The sequence below is a fragment of the Plectropomus leopardus genome, chromosome 12 (genome assembly GCF_026936395.1).
Source record: "Plectropomus leopardus strain MGB_pleo_1.0 chromosome 12, ASM2693639v1, whole genome shotgun sequence".
NCBI lineage: Eukaryota > Metazoa > Chordata > Actinopteri > Perciformes > Serranidae > Plectropomus > Plectropomus leopardus.
Window position 1 is genome coordinate 16,908,197 of NC_142187.1, and position 18,843 is coordinate 16,927,039.

Sequence of the window (18,843 nt, forward strand, 5' to 3'; positions counted from 1 at the left end):
TTGTTTTATCAAGAAAACACTTAATCGAAAAGTTCTGTACATCAGTGAGTTATTCTCAGAGACCAGGACCGAAGGCCCCACATTGCCATAACATTACAGTTACTGTGTAATGATGCTGACTGAACGTTACGGACCTTTGTCTTGTAACATTTTCCTTCCTGTCAATGTGCTGTCTCAGTACAGTTATACAATATGTACAGTATGTAGCCTCCTGCGTGACGACCAACCCAGAGTGAAGCCCCACACACCATGCTGACCAATCTAATATTTCCTATGCCCGCTGTCCAAAAGAGAAGTCCTACTCGTACTGAGTATCAGACGGAAAACAAAAATCAAATCAGCTACTCATGAGAGACAGGAGTGCCCGAGGCTCTGTTTTATACCAATGCTGGAGAGAAAAACACAAAAGATGGAGGTGCCAGGAGTGTACAGCCACTGAAGATACAACACAGTCAGCGCTCTGATCCCATCGCTGTCTGCTTTGTCAGCCAGCTCTCCACCTCTAGCTGGGCACCAGTGGAGCACACCTTCACCCTGGTGTTTGTTCCTATATTATCGCCCCCTTTTCGTGGAGTGTATTTTTATTTGTGTGTGTGTGTCTGTGTGTGTGTGTGTGTGTGCGCGTGTGTGTGTGTTTGTGTATCTATCTAAGTGTCTGGCTCCTGGTAGAGGAGGAGAGGGATGATGGCGAAGTGATATGGAGATTCAGACCTCTTATGGGGCCTGAGCCGGAGGGGCAGTGGCTGGCTCTGGGTGATGTATGGAAGCCACGCCAGAGGACTTAAATTTGGGGAGGTGGAGGCCAAATTTGTTCTCCACTCCGGCAAAGGTAGCTGCGGCCAGGCGGTAGCCTCCAACGTGGTCGGCGTTAATGGGAGGAAGTTCCGAGATGCGAGACTTTGGTGTGGGCTCAGATCCTGATGGACGACTGCAGAGAGGAGGAAATGAGTAATGATTACATAAACATAATGACATTTTTAAAGGAAGGGAAAATGTATGGTTGTAGCATTTTTAGTTACATTTACAATACATGTTTTTTATGGCAAAAGTCCTTGTTCATTTTACTGGAAGCTACTGGTTTAAAATACTTCTCTTCTGAGAAGTCACGATAGAAAATAGGAAAGTAGTAGGCTGGGATGGTATCACAATATTGCGGTATACCAGGGTTTTTAGAAACTCTGAAGGTATGTTTTTCAATACCCTTATAAATACAAGCCCTCCCTTTTTCTATCAAACTCATTGTAACTAGTGCACAGCACGCACCACCAAAGCTCAGTCTCTGCTCTTTACTGGTGGAACAGGCAGCTAAGTTGAAAGACGCCTAGTAAATTAGTGAATTAAGGATTTATTTTGACCAATCAGATCTGGTGAGTGTGTTTCTGTTTTGTTTGAATGAAGCGTGTTTTATGATGAGTTGCCTCACACCCTGGTGAAATTTCAGGACGGTATAAAATATTACATACCACCCAGGCCTACAAAAAGTAGTGTATCCTGATGTTTATGTGTAAAGTTGCTGGTATGTTGGTCTACGAAGTCAAAACCTTGCTGGTACTCAAAAGCTTTGGATCATTATATTAATGTTCTTCTTTCCTGCAATAATGGCTATTGGAACAGGTATAGGAACAATATAATTTCCCCAGATCAACGTACTGTCCTCCGAAGTCAATGTAGAACCATCGCTGTAGGAGCTCATAAGTCACCAGAGTCACACCAAACTGAGGAGAAGACCGGCACATACGAGCTGCAGAAAAAGAGACACATGATTCAACATGGTTTACATGCAAATCAATCTGGGACACACACTGTGTCTACACATGCAGGAGTTCACAAACACACACCTCCAGCTCCTTTCCACAGAGCCCTGAACCCCTCCTCTCTCATAATCTTCCTAAAGCAATCGATGACTCCTGAGTAAGTGGTCTGTCCGGCCCTTGCTGCAACTTGCAGACGCGTCTTGATGACATCAGCGGGTGTAACAAGGGAGGCTGCAGGGATACCTGGGAAACAGTTATGAAGGCGTCAGATTATCCATGTTTGTCAGTTGAATGGTTTAAATTCTCTCATGCTTTTTTAAAACAAAAATAAATACAGTGCAGGTACAGCGCTGTCTGACTGCTTCTGCTGTTCTTGGTCGTTATCTGCGGTTACCTGCTATCGCTCCAGCAGTGAGGAGCTGCAGGGGCCCCAGCCTGCCTTGCTCGTCAGCAAACTGTTTCTTGAGGTGAGCGTACGCAGGGAAATAGATGGCAGAAAAGGGGATGTCTCTCAGGAAACATGCTTTAGCACCCTACAGAGAAACATAACAGACGCATTTGAGCCCCTGATTTTTGGTGAGGCATTTTCACATCTGGAGCCTGAGAGAGGAATGTGGTGCTTTCAAAGACACATCACCTTATAGAGGCCGAAGAAGCCCAGATCACGAACGACACTGACAGCGCTGACTCGAGGTCCAGTGGTGATCTCACCTGCCACCTGCAGGCGAATCTTCACAATCTCCAGAGGGTTGGTGAAGATCACCTGAGAGCCTCCAGCCTGGAGACATGAGGGGAAGAAGAGGTTGTTCACACATTAACATAGAAATAGCACTCCTCCTGCACCTTCACATGTGCGCAGCTGAAGGATAGGAGCCAAGTCTCACTCATGAAAAGTATTAAAAGTTAAAAAATATATATATATATTAAATCCTGATCAATCATTTATGTTGCCATTTCCTTAAAAGATATGGTACATGGGCCAACGTGTGTAAGGATGAGGAACACTATCAAACACAAAAACAGAATTTGGCATTGGACAACTTAACAACTTAACTCTGGATGGGATAAAGCATTGCAGTCCTCTGATAGTAATGCCACTAGGAGCTCTACAAGCCAGCTAATAACAAATAAACAGACTGCATGCAAGAGTTACTTTTTAAAGGCCTTGACAACTACAAAGACGAACACCCTTGAGTAACTGACTACATTTCTTTTTATCTAGTGTTCATTTATGCATTCACAAACAGACGGAGCTGGATAAAAGAGGGTTTGGGACATGGTACTTACACAACCACCAGCTAAAACCTCAGCAAAGAAAGGAATTGTGTCGTCCTTGTTGGTGAACTTGTCTCTTACAAAGTCATTCACCTGTGGGACACAAACACAAGGATTTTAGAGTAATACTGATAAGTCACTTAGTATTGTCTTGCCTTTTAAATTTTTTCCTAATGTGATATCTTTCATGCTACAAAAATTTACATTACATTTACATACATTTTTCATTTGTGGAACCTTTTGTTTCATTTTGTTTTCATTTTCATGTGTTGTGTTGCGTTATTATTGCCAACATGCAGTAAATGTTGGTGAAGAGGGTCATATAAAATAAATTATTATTACAAATGTAACATAACAAGTGTGTATGCAAAGTGAACATGAAGTGGAGTAGGGCTATGTGATATGCATGTGAGGGGAGGCACTCACTGTGAGTTTGATGGCCTTCTCAGGTGCCACACCTATAAGCTGAGGGACCAGACCTGTGGGGCATCATGGGAGAATGAGTAACAGGAGAATCTAATTTCATTAGTATAAGTGAGCTATGAGGAATTAGATGAGATATCCAAAGGAAATAAGAGGATGGAAAATAAGACAAGGGGTCAAAAACATGAAGGTGAAAACTGAAAGAGACAGACAGCTTTTACTGATTATCTGAAAGATAAGGACGCTTCAGAGAGGAAAGAGCAGCACTCATAAAGGTTGATCAAAGTAGGAGTAGTTTGTATTTTGTATGATGTAACACAGCCCAAAAGAAAGTATGCTGTAAAGGCTGCTGGTTCATTTCAGCAAGAAAAATAGCAAACATTTAAATTCCTATAAAGGAATACTTCACTCACAAAATGATCATCTATTACATTATGTCAAACTTATGAAGGAAACTCCTGTGCACCTTAACAGTGAACAAAGAATCCAAATACGGCAGAAAAAAATCTTGATGAATTAAAGTAATACTGCATAAACAGTCTCACACATGAACGAGTAGCGTGCCTCAACACTACAATTCATGAGCAGAGCTGGAATACACTCTCACACAGGCACGTCACGTGCAAAATAACAAAAAAGTGGACAAAGATTAAACAAGTCTAAGATAAATAAAATAAGAGCCAGGACATTAAAAAACAACTCACTGGTGTTCTTTTAGAAGTTGTTTTGCTCTTGAATTTTTTTACTGTGTTGTTTTCATGTTTTTCTTTTGTTTTGTATATTAAAATTTTTCCTGTGTGTTTTTTATGATTTTAAGTGTAAAACACTTTGTGACATTGGTTTTGATAAGTGCCACAAATTATTATTATTATTATTGTGAGTGCACACAGGGAATAACACAGGTGTCTCTGTGGCCTACCTCTATAGAAGCCGAAGAAGCCCTCGTAGCGAAGCACCTTCTTAGCACAGTCAAAGCTGTTCTTGTACATCAGCTCTCCAACAAAGGATCCCGTTGACCTCTGGTTCTGCATACGAGTCTTGACCAAGTCGATGGGGTACACTGCCGTTGCTCCCGTGGCTGTGTAAACACACATCCGTAAATTAGATGTCTCAGACAGCCATCTACCTCACAGGTCAAAGGTAACTCACCTCCAGCGATGGAGCCCAGGGTGAACCTGTAGGCCGACTCTGCAACCTGGAGCCACACAGGCCTGGAACTATCCCCATGGGCCTGATGGGAAAATTACATACGGGACATTTAATTTACAGTATGAACATTTGTTATGATGATGTCAATGATGCCACTGCTGTTAACTGTGGTGTGAATGTAAAATTTGTGATATTATTGTAAGAAGCTCTGGTGTTAAAACCTTTGAAACCTGAGCAACTTGGTTTGATTTTTTTTTAAAAAAACATGGGAAGAAGGCAATGAACAACCAAAGAAGAAATCACCCCAAAATTAGCAAGAAATTAGTAATTTGTGCCAAATTGCTCATTGCCTTTTCGCCCCATGTTTTGAAAATAGTCACACCAATTCGCTCTGGGTTCAAAGGTTTAAATACATTTTACAGTCAGTTACATACTGATCTGATTTTATGTAAATGATGACAACTTAATCACTCGTGAGGACTTGCACATACAGACATAAAAGGTTTCATACCTGTTTTTGGGTTTCAGCCAGGTGGTGAGGCATAGAGCCTTCCTCTAACGGAGCTATCCTCTCAATGTCAGCAAAATTCAGGCGCCTAATACACACATATTTATTCCCCTGTTATTTACCCTCAACATACAGATCAAATTATTTTTCAGGAATTATCAGTTAAATGCAGAAGTATGAGGTGAATTCAAGGACTTGGACCTTACAGAGTATATCACAGACATCAACTGAGTATCAGAGCGAGTGTGTTTACCCAGAGGGGGAGTGCAGGCCTGACAGCTGGTACAGGATGTCAATTTCCATGGGAGTGATCTGACCAAACTTATTGGCAGCATGAACAAACTCCTCTGCAGAGACAGATATAAGATAAAAATACTTTTTTAAAAAAACATGGACATTCCTGACACACACACATAAGATCTTTAGCTTAAAGTCAAAGACACAACATTTCTGTAATGTCACAATTTGTGCACCTTTGGTCACGAGTGTGTCATTCCGCGAGCCAGCCAGTGTGCTGTAGATCTTGCGAATCAACTCCATGTTGTTCAGGAGGGAGTTGAAGGCATTGAAGTAAGAGAAACTGACCAGGTGAGAGGTGCTGCCACCTGCAGCCTGATAGAAGAAAGACATGTCAGGCATGGGGGTTTCCGTTTTCAGCCGTTTCTGTAATACACGAGCCTACATCTATGTAAAAATGTGTTATTAACTGACACGTGTCACAGTGTCTGAACGGGTGGTGCTGACGGTAAAAAGAGAAGAAATTCAGACACTGACTGAAACTGAAGTGAATATTACGTGTTACAGTGTTGGACTGGGTGCCGCCGCGAGGACAGAGTTCTCCGTTTGTTAATCAGTGGCGATAGGACAATTCTAATATTCTTATATTGCTTAATATTCTTAATAACCATACAAAAATGTATTTCTATAGAGCAAAAAATTTTTAAGATTTTTAAGTTGATGCTATGAGAATCTCAGATAACTCAGGGTAACACCACTACATTTAACCCTTTCAAAAAGTGTCTGAGATGCTTGGGATTATGTAAACCCCTGTTGAAGGAGAACGCTGGAGAGCCTGAGTAAACTACTCATTTATTTGCAAAATTAGAAACCTACCACAAGTTGAAATTGACCACCAATATGCGAATAATAATAACAGTTGCAAAGCAGATTAGGATTTACTTCTGCTGAGTGTGTACACTTACATAATCCCACAACTCAGTGTGGGTTATACTGCCACTAGCCAGTGATCAAAACTTAAGTACAGTTTTCATAGTTTGGGGCTAGTGAAAAACTTTATGTCCCTGTTCTCCTTGAAGTATTAACAGTTTGCTACTCCAAAAAGTGGGAGATGATGTAGCCTAGTAAAAACTGAAATGACTAAGCTTCCAGCTATGAAATTTAATTTAGAGCAAACTGTCGTTATCTGAAAATAACACTCCTCCTCCAGTCAATCAGAGCTGAACATTCGCTGTGGCCAAAAGTGATAAAAACTACTGACAGTAAGCTCTCTGTGGACGCACAACACTCACAGAGACAAGGTTCTCCTCCACAAACGGTGTGAGCATGTGGTGTCTGATGGTGGCCATAATGTCACTGAAGTCCATGGCAGTGATGACGCCATTCTTCCCTTTGTCCTTTTGGGCGAATGCCTGGCGTGCATGCTCCAGTTGCAGCTCCTATAAATCACGACACCACAAAGTTAAGTCTAAAAAATAGTATGGAGTGGATAGAGAAAAACAAAACAAAGAAAACAATAAAACTCTGATCAATGTGTGTGTGTAACCGCCCACACCTGCAGGAACTGGGTGAATTCGAGGTAGCTGAGGTGTTTTTTGCGGTCGTTCCCAAAGTGCAGACGGATGAACTCACAGTCCCAGTTGAAGGGAATGTGGTGGTGCACTGTGGTCTGACTAAAGATGTCCCGCACATTCTCTGCAATTAAACAAGGAATCAATCTTTCAGACAAATTTCGTAAACAACATAAACTTTTGTATGAGTGACAAAAGAAAGTAAGTAGAGGTAGGAAGTAGAGAGGAACCACTGTGTGAGAGCTATTATGTAAGACCATCCATGTGTAATGTCTTAGACCGAGGAGTAATCTGGTTAACAATCCCATGTTAGGAAATTTTTCTCCACAGTGCACTGCAGGAAAACATGCAAATAAAGACATCACGGATGGATTCTGCAGTACTGCAGCTAAACTTGAGAACTTCCTCTAAAAATACTTGAAAATATTCTACAGTGCTTTACTTATATCATTTTTGTTTCTATTGAAATCGTGTGAACTGAACTCAAAGTGAAAATACAGACAACACATTGGCTCGTACCAAAGGAAATGTTTCCGGTCCCATTCTTGTCAAACAGCTGGAAGGCGACTATGAAGAGAGTGTCAGGGGCACACAACACCGATTCAAATGCAAGAAACTCCTGGAAAGAGATCAGCCTGCAATTGTTGATGTATATGTGGTGGAAAAGAAAAATAATATATGGTTAAAATAAAAATCAAAGACTTTATAATGAAGACAAGATCAGAGTATAAAGTACAGCTTATAGGACTAGTTCACAGAAATAACACACAGGCACGAATAAAAACCCAATTTTCTCTTTTTTATCATTTGGTATGAAAAGATTTGCTAACATCAACTGTACAGTGTTTTTATATTAAATGGTAAGTTCAGTGATTTTCTTTTTAAACTGGACCCTATTTTCCCATGTTTTTGCGTTTAAGTGACTAACAGGAACATCACTTTTCTCATCTTGTATTGGGCGACAGTGCTGCAGCCCACAAACGGGCTGCAATGTAACCATTCAGGGCTGTTCTCACTGTCAATGTGCGTCCACTGAAAGTGCTTGTTTTTTCCACTGTCAGGCTCAGATTATTATTGTGTCTGACAACAGTGTAGCATCCCTACAAGGATATACCTTTTATTAAAAGAGTAAGATGCTTTTTGTTTAACCTCAAGCAGCACAGAAATTACTATTGCCACTCTCATCAGACTGAGTTTAAAATAAACAGCAATTTTATCATTTTTCAAGAACTTAATTCAAAGTCAACAGAAACCAAATTAAACTCACAAAAGCTGTCTTGGTTCTTCTTCCCAGTGTCCTAACAATCACCAACTCTACTTTGGTTGAATTCATCTCATAATTCACCCAGTTACATGTGAAAATATACTGGCTCTAGTTACACCAAAAAAGATTTTACTCTTTAACAAAAGGTCTGTCTCTGTAAGGACGATTTCAGTAAAGTTGTCAGACACTTATTGTTGTTCCATTAGTCACTTAAACACGGAAACACGGGAAAATTGGATCCAGGTTGGAAAATACTGAATGTAACCTTAAACTGATAAGCAAGACAGCAAATGACCTATGACAGACAGATAATGTCTTTCATTTCTGGGTAAAAATGAACATTTTTCAAGAGGGTTTCCTGACCAGATCTAAACATTAGGTCATTTGACCTGCATGCAAGTTGTGCACACATAACAGCATGCACATACAGTCTGTCAAATGAGAGTCATTGAGTTTTATCTTATCTGTGAGTGGCAATAATGTCGACTACTGATCAGACGAAGGTCAATAAAGTGTTGATTAGTAATGATAAGTTGTGTGCAAGCTTCTGTGTGTTCATGCACACTGTGTCAGTGCAGTTGCATACCCGTCCTTTGTGGTGTCAGCGACGGCAGCGATGAGCTGTACAGTTTTGGGGTTGTGGTGGATCTGCGTGTGTAGTCCTAGATACCTCTGGACAAAGTCTCCTGGGGTCATGAACCTCTCTCCATCTTTGTCCACTACACTGGCATACTGAGGGGAGAAACAAAGAATAACAGCAGCATGAGACCCAATCCTTTACAGGCACGAGCCTCTTTTCCTTCAACCATAAATAAACTGACCATCAGTGACTTTATTTAATAAACAGTTACAACTCCTAGTTCTCCTAGAATTGATCTTTGTCACAAGCATGACTTTACATTAACAGCTTTGTTTACCCTCACGGTGCCCTTGATAATGACCTGTTTAGTGAATGTCCAAAGGCACAAGTGTGCAGCATGACAAGTACATGGCTCTGAGTGGACCACAGGTCAGCAGTAGTATTACAATGTATGTTGTAGTCCCTCGTCAGTTAAAATTTAGCGTCAGACGCTGTGAACATATACGTTATATGGTGTATGTTTTTGCTGACTTGTTCTCTGTTGTGGTACAATCTAACTAAGTACAATTACTCAAGTCCTATACTTAAACGCATATTTGAGGTACTTGTATCTGTGTCTGTTTTTTCCATGCCACTTCACAGATCTACTTTAATATATTCAAGAGATGATTATTGTACTTTTTTACGTTCCTACATTATCTGAAAGATTTAGTTACCAGCTACTTTACGTATTAAGATTGCAAAAAAGCATGAGAAACGTTTAAAGTTTGATATTTTGTTATAATTTAAACTACATAGTTCATAAAAGTACAGCTGATCATTTAGCCAATTGACAGAAAATTAATTGCAAACTATTTCCGATTAACATTTAAGTTGTTTTCTAATTTATTTTGAGTAATTTTGAGTTTTGGGGGTGCTGTACTTTAAAAACTTGATTAAGTTCATGTTCCTGATTATATTTACTTAATTTTACTTACGCAACATTTTCAATGCAGAACATTTACTTGTATCTGAGTAATTTTACAGTGTGTTATGGATACTTTTACTTCGGTTAAGGATTAGAATACTTCCTCCACTACTGCTTCTCTGTGACTTTTTACAGATGCAAATTATTATTAACACAAAAACATAATCTCCGTCATTGGTCTTTCATGAAACTTTGCTGATGATTCTTGCAGCATATGAGGGTCACCATTCTTGCAGTTGGGGCATGACATGTTAAGAATTACACTGTCCTACATTTTCACACGCAGGAGCTTGAACACATGCACCGATGTCCGCTTGAGCTTGTAAGCTATTTGGCCTTTGCACATCAGAGTACTGACAACTGCATGCCCACACGACTATCACACGGTGAGTAACACAATCGCAATAGCAGAACATAGTGGGGCGAGGTGAAGGTTAACCAAATCCACTCAGTCACTGACGACATCTCATGTTCCTACACAGACCACTCTACCTTCATATCCTCTCACATGTAACAGTGACTCACATTGTTTCTATATACATAATATGAGCACCAGTGTGACACTGTGCTCTCTGATCCGTTAAGTACAAAGACATTTAGGTCCTTGCTTGTGCTGTAACAATCAAGTTTGTAACAAAAAGTGACAATATTACACATGAACAGAGACTTGAACCCTGGACCCTCACATTTAAAGTGCTGAGATACCGAGACTATCAATGACACTCAAACACGTTCCCTAAACATCCCATGACGATCAAAGCAGACTGAGGCTGTGAAAAACAGGACTTGCAGTACTGAACCAACATAACAACTCCACTCATACTAACTGCTGCTGCCTCAACAAATATGACCGGCAATTGCGTTTCAGCATTAATTTCTGTCACAAAACACAACAATTTTAGCCTAACTGATACACGTGATCACTGACAAGCTATTCCGTTACTGTTACTCAGGCTTTACTGTAAAAACAGGAGCCTGTGCTGGATTTTTAGCCGTGGCTAATGCTGTAATTCAAACCCCATGACAGACCTACAAGCTCCTTGTCCAAGTGAAAACACTGCTGGGTGAGCTGTTTTCTAAATGCTGTGAGTACTAACAAGGTCCAAGAAATGAGACCACAGCACCCCTATCCTTGCATCCTTACAGCGGCTCCTCATTCATTTCCTTCTGTCTATTAATCTTTTCAAGGTCTCACTCCTTCAAGCACCACCAGACTGCTCAGATCCTGGGACAGGGCTTTTTCTATAGCTGCTCCTTGGCCCTGGAACAGCCTGCCGGAGGCCATTAAACGGGCTGTTGATACATAACATCTATTTCTATTCTCTGGCTTTCAATTATGTTTGACAGTTTTTACTCTTTTTTAAAAAATCAGATTCTCCAGGTATAAATGTCATCTAAATGGATTTTGTTTAACTCATCTCTGCACTGTTTTGTCTGTATGTGTATGCATGTCTGTCTTAGTTAATCCTTTGAACAGAGTGCAAATTGTCTCAACTACTTTCACAATTATGGAAAGAGGTGTAAGAGCAACTTAACATAAAAATGGCCCAAACATTTGCAGGAAATTGGAAAAAAGTTACACAAATATTACCAGAAAAGACAAAAGATAACTGAAAAAAACTACCTCTGAAAGGGCTGCAATAATCATAATAATCAGAATTATTATTATTAAGAGAATAATAAATATTATTTTCTGGACAATCCCTATATTTTTATATTATATTTTATTTCCCAGTTAATTTTAAGATCCATTTCTCAGTTTTTGCAGGACATTTGCAAGACATTTCTTTCTATTTGTGAGACACTTCTTGCCAAGTTGCTCATCATGTTTTTTTTCTGTGCTTTTGAAAGAAATTAAACTTTCCCAGGTTTCATGGGTTTAAATGCTAGTAAAAGGCATCTGAATGTAGCACAAGGAAACTGATGTATACTCAGGTATTAAAGGGTTAAGCACCTCTTTTTTTGTATAGAGACTACTGAGAAATAAATATATATTATAACATTGCTAAAATAAAGTTTAAGGGTGGCCTAAGATTATTGCACAGTACTGCACATCTATGACTAATGTGACATGTATAAAAGAAACATTTAAGACAGATTTTGTAAGGCTTAAATAAGTGCAAACTTTACCTTCTGGAAGATTGATTTCAGCTCACTTGGGTCCCCACGTTTGGTAGATTGCACCTAAAACAACACATTAAAACAACATTATGACCCTGTTCTGTCAATTCACAAAAAGGCTGCAGTTTAAAGCAAGTGTTGCAGGCGGTGTACTGAACATAACATGTAGCAAAACAAGCGGCTCTGACTTAAAGTCTCCTTGAAACGTCCACTGCTGTGAAGGAGACTCACAGCTCACTGCAGGCATGACACACAACCAAAGCGAAACGACTACACTCTGGCATGTCAAGCTGAGCAAGTTTAGGCAGCTAGCTAAACAGTCAATCGGCCAGACCTCTAAACACTCAAACTAATGTTACAGCTGGGTAACCGGCTAGCAAGCACAAACTACACATATGAAGAGGGCACAAACCGTTGCAATGACACGTTAAGCTTTAAAATGGCAAAATGCGCGAGGACGAGAGCAAAGCGACAAAGTGTCGACTGCTGCGAAAAAGAGCCAGCTTTGAGGTTTTATCACGGGAGTCTGGTAGCTGTTTAGCATTATCTCGCTAACTTGGAGGTTGTCTCATCAAGGCCACCGGGCGGCAGCTAGCCCAGGGATGCTACAGCCTCACGGTACACCGCCGCAGAGACACCTTGCCCGGCCGGGACCGGGGAGTCTAGCTTTAGTAATTCCTACACGACAAAACGAGCAGAAGGCATGCAGATATGTTAAAGTAGAGGTTTGAAAATCGCTAAGAGAGCGATGCCGAAGTCACCTTGACCGCCATGCTGGTTTGACGTCACGTACAGTGAGCGAGGAAGGCGCAGACGCCCTCGTGAGTGTAGTCAAGTCTGATGAAGGCACTGATGAGGGGTCATCAAACAACCTCACAGAAATATGTAACCGATAAATCAGTCAGCCGGTGAAGGTCATAATCAATTATCCTCCAACCAACGTTGTGAAATCACTTAAGGGTAACGAGTTAAGTCTTTATTGTGATAAGGAGACTGTATCCTGTACCACATAAGTATGCACTCGTGCATGCTCTCTCTCTCTCTCTCTCTCTTCACACACACACACACACACACACACACACACACACACACACACACGCACACAGCGACACAGAGGCTGATGCAAGTAATGTTTATCTTGCAGCAGGGACGCAGCACCAAATTCTGGGTCCTATGATTGAGCAGTCTCTGTGGGCCCCCTGCCCTCCCTGCTGAAAAAACTGCTTGTCCATCTTAAGATGGTTGGTTGACCAGCTGGTTTGACCAACTTAAGGTATGTCTTTAAATATTTTTTCTAATAACAGGTTTATTTCTATTGCAGCCACCGCACTAGCCGTCTGTTTCCCTCTTAATCCGTGGGTGCATTCTGAATCACATGCTTTGTACTTTTATATCCCTTTTACACCAAAATTTATGCATGCACGCAGGTTTTACAAGCTGGGGTAAACCTGCTAAAATAGGCTATAGAATGCTTTTTCATTGTTAGTAGATCAGCTGCTATCCAGAGCAATTAACAATCAAGCTTCATTTTCACTGTGCCTGCTGTTCTGCTGCTTCATCTGCGCCCAGGGTATATTCTCCACTACAAGCTTCAGAAGTATAAAATCAGTTTGCAGTAACAGATGTTTTGATTATGATGGCCCCAACAAGTAAATTAATATGTGCATGAATACCCTGTTTTTAAGGGTATATAAGGTGCCAAAGTGCATTTAAAAAAGCATCAAAATAGAGCTTGTTCATCAAAAAAAAAATCTGGGGGATGATCCCCACTGAATCCCTACAGAGGTCCAGACTAAGCCCCCAATGTCTTCAAATCCTGGGAATGCCCTTGGTTGCTGCTATTATAGTATTACTACTACTACTACTACTACTACTACTAATAGCCCAGCAGTGCTGTTACTGCAATATACTGCTATTACTATTGTGTAAATGACCTTTTCTTTATCCTTCAAACCTTACTGACTTTATTCCACCATCCAGTATATGTAACTAGAAATAAATACAGTAAAAGTGAAAATATTTCTCAGCACCAAAATAAACAATTGCTATCTCACTGACCTTGGTGAGGTGTCCATATGAGATATCAACAGTGTTTGTTGTCACTGATAAGGCTGTGACCTATTACAGTATATCCACAAACTGTAGCACTTGCCACAGCATGTGTTATGTAACTTTGTTTAATATTCCAGGTAATGCCTTCAGTTGTAAGAGGTAATGTCCCATAAAGAGGTGTTCAAGGATATGCCTGGTTTCAGAGGGCGGGTGGGACAACTGGGGCTGAAGACCTCCACTATGCTTGCACAATCACATACATTGCAATATTCAAGATGTGAATCAATTCATGGAAATTCTAGTTTAAGCAGTATAACATTATATTATTTCATCATGACTCATTTTAGGAGTAATCGATTACCAAATGTTAACATTATATCACAAGATGGATATTTTTCAAGGACACTTCTTCACTTTTATCTGCATTCTATCAGTAAAAACGATACAAGTAAGTGTAACACTTTTTGGCTCCACTGATCTCCTGCTTGTAGTTATCTGGTTAAACAAGAAGTTAACAAAGTATTTGTATCATGTTAATTTTTGCACAGGTAGACAGGACAACAATGCAATGATGCAGTTTGTACTAGGCATTGATTGTGCTTCTCTCAAAGTAATTTGCAATTAATCAAATGACAACAAACTGATAGATAACCAATTTAAGCCACAGTACGGAATTAAAAGTCTGTTTTCAAATGCAATTCTGAAAATTGTAACTATATAAGAAAGATAATAAGGGAACTACAGATGGCTGATTAAATAATTTGTATCTTATTTAAATTTGTCTTCTATTGTATTTATGACACAAGGATAAGTACTTTACTGCTGGGATGATGATCTTTTCAGAAAGATGGGCTATGCAGCAGAAAAGGGGAAATAGAGTGTCCCAGGAATATGTCCTAAGACCAGGAAACAAGTTTGCAATTTAACCCCTTACGGTTCCCTTGTATCAAAGTTAATGGGTTATTGAATGTTTTTTTTAGTTAGATGCCTGAAAGAAAGTCTGCGGTTAACACAAGTTGAAGAGATTTTTGTTCTACAGTATAAAATCTGCAGTAAATTCCCCACTGATGAACTCTACAAAACATAATCACACCGAACATGGCTTGTGTTGTAGTGGTAACGGTGGTCAAGTGACCATAGTGTTGTTGGTTTAAAGCCTAACATTAATTTTTTACTTTTTGGAGTTGCATAAAGGAGAACATTTTCTGCAATAATCTAAAATCCAACAGAAATATCCCTTTGGCCTCTTGATGAGGGCACCAGGGCAAAGCTAATTTCTGCATCTTCCTACAGAGAAACATCATCTCTGGAGCATTCTGTTCATTTGAAATTGGTGCTGTGTGATAGGAGAAAATAGAGAAAAAGAACGGAAGCATTCACTTTTGCTCAAGAGTTAGAAAACCAGCAACTACCAGACTGTACTGCGCTCCAACTGACTGATGACTGTTCCTGAAGGTGGGTGATGTTATGCGAACTCGTCAGTTTAACACAAAGGCAGCCGGGTGACTGGGACGCTGACCTTTGAAATGGTCTTGGGATAATCTCAGTAATCACCCTCCCTGTGGTGTGATTGTAGAGAACACAAAGTGCTTTTGTGAATTCCAGGTCTTTACTTCTGGAAGTATTCTGTAATCTCAGTAACCAGAAAGATCATTTTCCCTTTGCTGTGTGTCATCCTCCTGTAGCAGAGGCAGAGACTCAGTATCATCAACAACTGCACTGACTCTATTAATGAGGTCTCATATGATAGAAAGTATACTAATGCTTTTATTATAGCTAATCTTGAGCAGTTTATTACTCCCACATTGAGTATGGATGGTTTTATTTAAACAGAAAACAATGGAACACTACATTTTTGTCACCTCATTATTATATATCACCAAATAGAATTAAAGAGTTTTTTTTTCAACATTGTACACAGATACTACCCAGTTGAAGTTAATATCACTTTTTGTAATTGTTAATGAGATTGGAGATTTTTGTTGACTGTTTTCATGTCGCATCTTTTTGGTTTGATTTTCTTTTCTTATTCCCAATTTCTTAGCTGATGAAGTATGTAAGCAAGTAATTCATTTGACATGATTTTTTAGCAAAATATTCTATACATAAAAGCATTTGGCTTAAAATCTGCACTTCCTCTATATTTTCAGAGATAGTGATTTTTAAATATAAATGACTACAACTAGAAATTTCAAAAATTGATTGATTTTAAAATCATTGGCTCAGATTATCTTGACATTTCAGTTTAAGTTCAGCTTTACAGCAGACCATGGAGGGTTTTTTTTATTTTTGTTATGTTCCTTGATTTCCTATACATTTTATTTATTATGCACATTATTTATTTATTATTAAATATTGTTATACAACTTCTATATTTTGAAAATATCAACTGTATATGTGTCGAGTGTGTCAATAAAGTTTGAGAAAAAAAGTCTGGATGACGTGGATGAATCTTTACATAGACATTATGCTTTACATTTGATATTTCTGTTTCAGTTTGTTGTTTCTGTTTGTTTTTAAAATGATAATTTTTCAATGTAAATTAAATAGCATATATATTCATCTTTACAATGCACTGTTATATTTGAAATTTGATCAATAAAACAAGTGTGAAATGGTAAGTTCGTTCAAGCCTACCCAGTTCTCTGTTGAATTTCAGAGATTTGGAATTTATTTGTCTTATTTGAATTTTTCTCTGTTAACGTAGCGCATTTTGTGACTGATGGTGATGTTTTCCAGTCACAAAGACAAAAAGCATTCATCATAAATTATACAATCTATTGAACAGTATTTTAATTATTTTGAAGAAGGAATGAAAAGAAGGATTAAGCATTAAACACAAAGACTTGTGGTCAGTAACCTGAGTGGGATGTGAGGATTCTTAAAATAACATCTATACTGCAAATGTGAAGCTGCCTGTCGCTGTCTGACTGATCTGACCTCAGAGCTGTTGTAATGTTTTTTGATTTATTGATGTAGTTTAAGTGTGACAGGTGCGCTCAGCAGATTTATATACAGCAGCAAAATTTAAGGCTATAATGGTAATTTGCTTCAGAATTCATATAAACTGAAGGCTGGCCCTTGAACAGAAATCACAGATTGCCTGTATAATATCTGAAAAGTTTACATTTTCCATCAATACAATAATTGGAGGCTGTAAACAGACTGATGAAAGGATCTTATAAGATCTGAATAAATCGGAATAAATTATGGCTGTATTGTAGTGAAATAGAAATAAATAGGAAATCAAATCGAACAGGATGTGGGTGCTTCTGTAACTTCCTGTACAAACTGAAGGCTGCTGGAAAAGTCCAAGCCCCCAGAAAGTGCGCCACACGTTAATGCAGAATTTACATAGTGGCCGAAAGTGGAATTACACAGTTTGAGTCGGTCACGTGATGCACACTGGCCCAGAAAGACTTTTCCCCATTTGCTAACATGGGGAAAGAGACGCATGTAAATCATTTAATATTTTTTAGTGAGCATCAAAACCCCCGCGAAACGTCTGGATGTAAACCATCCGGTTCGATAACATTTGGAAAGTCTAAAAGAGCCGCAAGATAAAATTTTCTAGACCGCTAATCAAACTAGCCGAAGCGCTAATCCGGAAGTCGGTCGCTCCGCCGGCGTGAGTTAACCGCTCGGCCGCACCCGGCCAGCATTAGGCTGCTGTTATTCTCTACTACGCATGCTCTATGGGCCAGTAGACCCGGAAATTTTACACGTTTCCAAACCCGAAAAAGAGGTCTCCTTGTTATTTAGGAGCACAGTGGACCAGATCCCAGCTCTTTTGCCTATAGACCCAACTGAGCTCGAAGTCGGCAGGGTTTGTTTCTCGGCGACACGCAGCAGCAATCGCGCTGTACGTGCTTTGTTTCACGTAAAGGGACATTGTGTCTCTCCCCTATGTAATTACTTATTGGAATAACTTATTACCAAATCTTGATTGGGGAAAGATCTGGATTTTACCAACCAAATACATGATCAATAATAAAATCTTAAAGTATCTTTCAAATTAAGTCACAAAATGTATCCGTGTAAAATATTATTTTTACAGCGGTTTAAGAATTGTGTTGACACTAATTGCTCTTTCTGTTCAGAATGCCCTGAAGATATCTTTCACTTGTTTTGGTCTTGCCCTTTTTCAAACAGTTTCTGGATAGATGTTTGCCACTTTATTTCCTCCTTTACTGAAAATAACTTTACCCTTTGTTTTGAAAATATTCTGTTTGGCTTCACTTCCTTTACACCCTCCAAAAACAAACAATATTATATAATTTATCTTATTATTCTGTTGGCTAAATGGCATATTCATAAATGCCGATACATAAATAAAAATCCTTGCTTTCTTTTTTTTTTTTTTTTATAAATGAAACCAAACAGTATATAAAAACAATCAAAAAACCAACAGTAAAGCTGTCAAGACCCTGAACCTGTGTACACTTTTAAATGTCTTTTTGAAAAGAAATTTATTTATAAAAAAAATGTATGTAACCCCCCTCTTGTTTTTATGTTGTATTGTTATGTTCTGTCAAACGTTTAATAAAGTTATTAAAAAATAAAAAAATTTAAAAAAACGAAAAAGAGCTTTCTCTGCTTCATGCGCTACTGAGCAGCTCTCAGAAGAATGACCGAGGCCCCGCCCCCACGGCTGTATACAGATTTATAGATCCATGGAAAAATCGGAAAAATTATAAAATTGCCCGACTTAATCGCAGCTTTTTATCACCGCCTCCTGCTGTGGCCACCTGCTCTCGTGCGCTGTCCAGGTGAGCGTGGCGCAGTTCATAGGTTCAGCTCGAACCAGAACGAACCTTGTGACGTTCTTTTAAATTATAACTCTGCCCCCCGTTACGTCCCACAGGCATCCGTTGCGTCCACACTGTGCACAAATCCAGATGACATCGCCAGGATTTACAGACCGTGAGTCCCGAGCAATGTC

At 39.4% G+C, this 18,843-nt stretch overlaps 1 protein-coding gene across 2 annotated transcripts; it reads right to left on the reverse strand.

The window, feature by feature from the left end:
* Positions 1 to 596: 596 nt before the first annotated feature.
* Positions 597 to 12,835, reverse strand: LOC121950971 (electrogenic aspartate/glutamate antiporter SLC25A12, mitochondrial-like). Of its 2 annotated transcripts, none has more exons than XM_042497115.2 (18): positions 12,611 to 12,835; positions 11,859 to 11,912; positions 8,768 to 8,913; positions 7,437 to 7,552; positions 6,902 to 7,041; positions 6,639 to 6,785; positions 5,583 to 5,721; positions 5,363 to 5,456; positions 5,113 to 5,197; positions 4,602 to 4,683; positions 4,372 to 4,530; positions 3,456 to 3,508; positions 3,042 to 3,122; positions 2,392 to 2,532; positions 2,149 to 2,287; positions 1,839 to 1,997; positions 1,651 to 1,741; positions 597 to 928 (listed from the first exon to the last, which is right to left on the reverse strand). In XM_042497115.2, the coding sequence occupies exons 1-18, from the start codon at positions 12,620 to 12,622 to the stop codon at positions 715 to 717; spliced, it is 2,052 nt and encodes a 683-aa protein (XP_042353049.1). In that variant the 5' UTR covers positions 12,623 to 12,835; the 3' UTR covers positions 597 to 714. The 2 variants fall into 2 exon arrangements, with proteins under 2 accessions (XP_042353049.1, XP_087941426.1); XM_088085300.1 differs by lacking the exon at positions 12,611 to 12,835 and adding an exon at positions 12,262 to 12,604.
* Between the last annotated feature and the right edge of the window lie 6,008 nt (positions 12,836 to 18,843).

Bases quoted from the DNA above. Each gene is read 5' to 3' on its own strand.
- LOC121950971 (XM_042497115.2), bottom strand. The intron at 7,042-7,436 runs GTACGAGCCAAT...GTTTAATTGCAG, and splicing joins GACCGGAAACATTTCCTTTG to AGAATGTGCGGGACATCTTT. The intron at 4,531-4,601 runs GTGAGTTACCTT...GTGTTTACACAG, and splicing joins CCTGGGCTCCATCGCTGGAG to CCACGGGAGCAACGGCAGTG.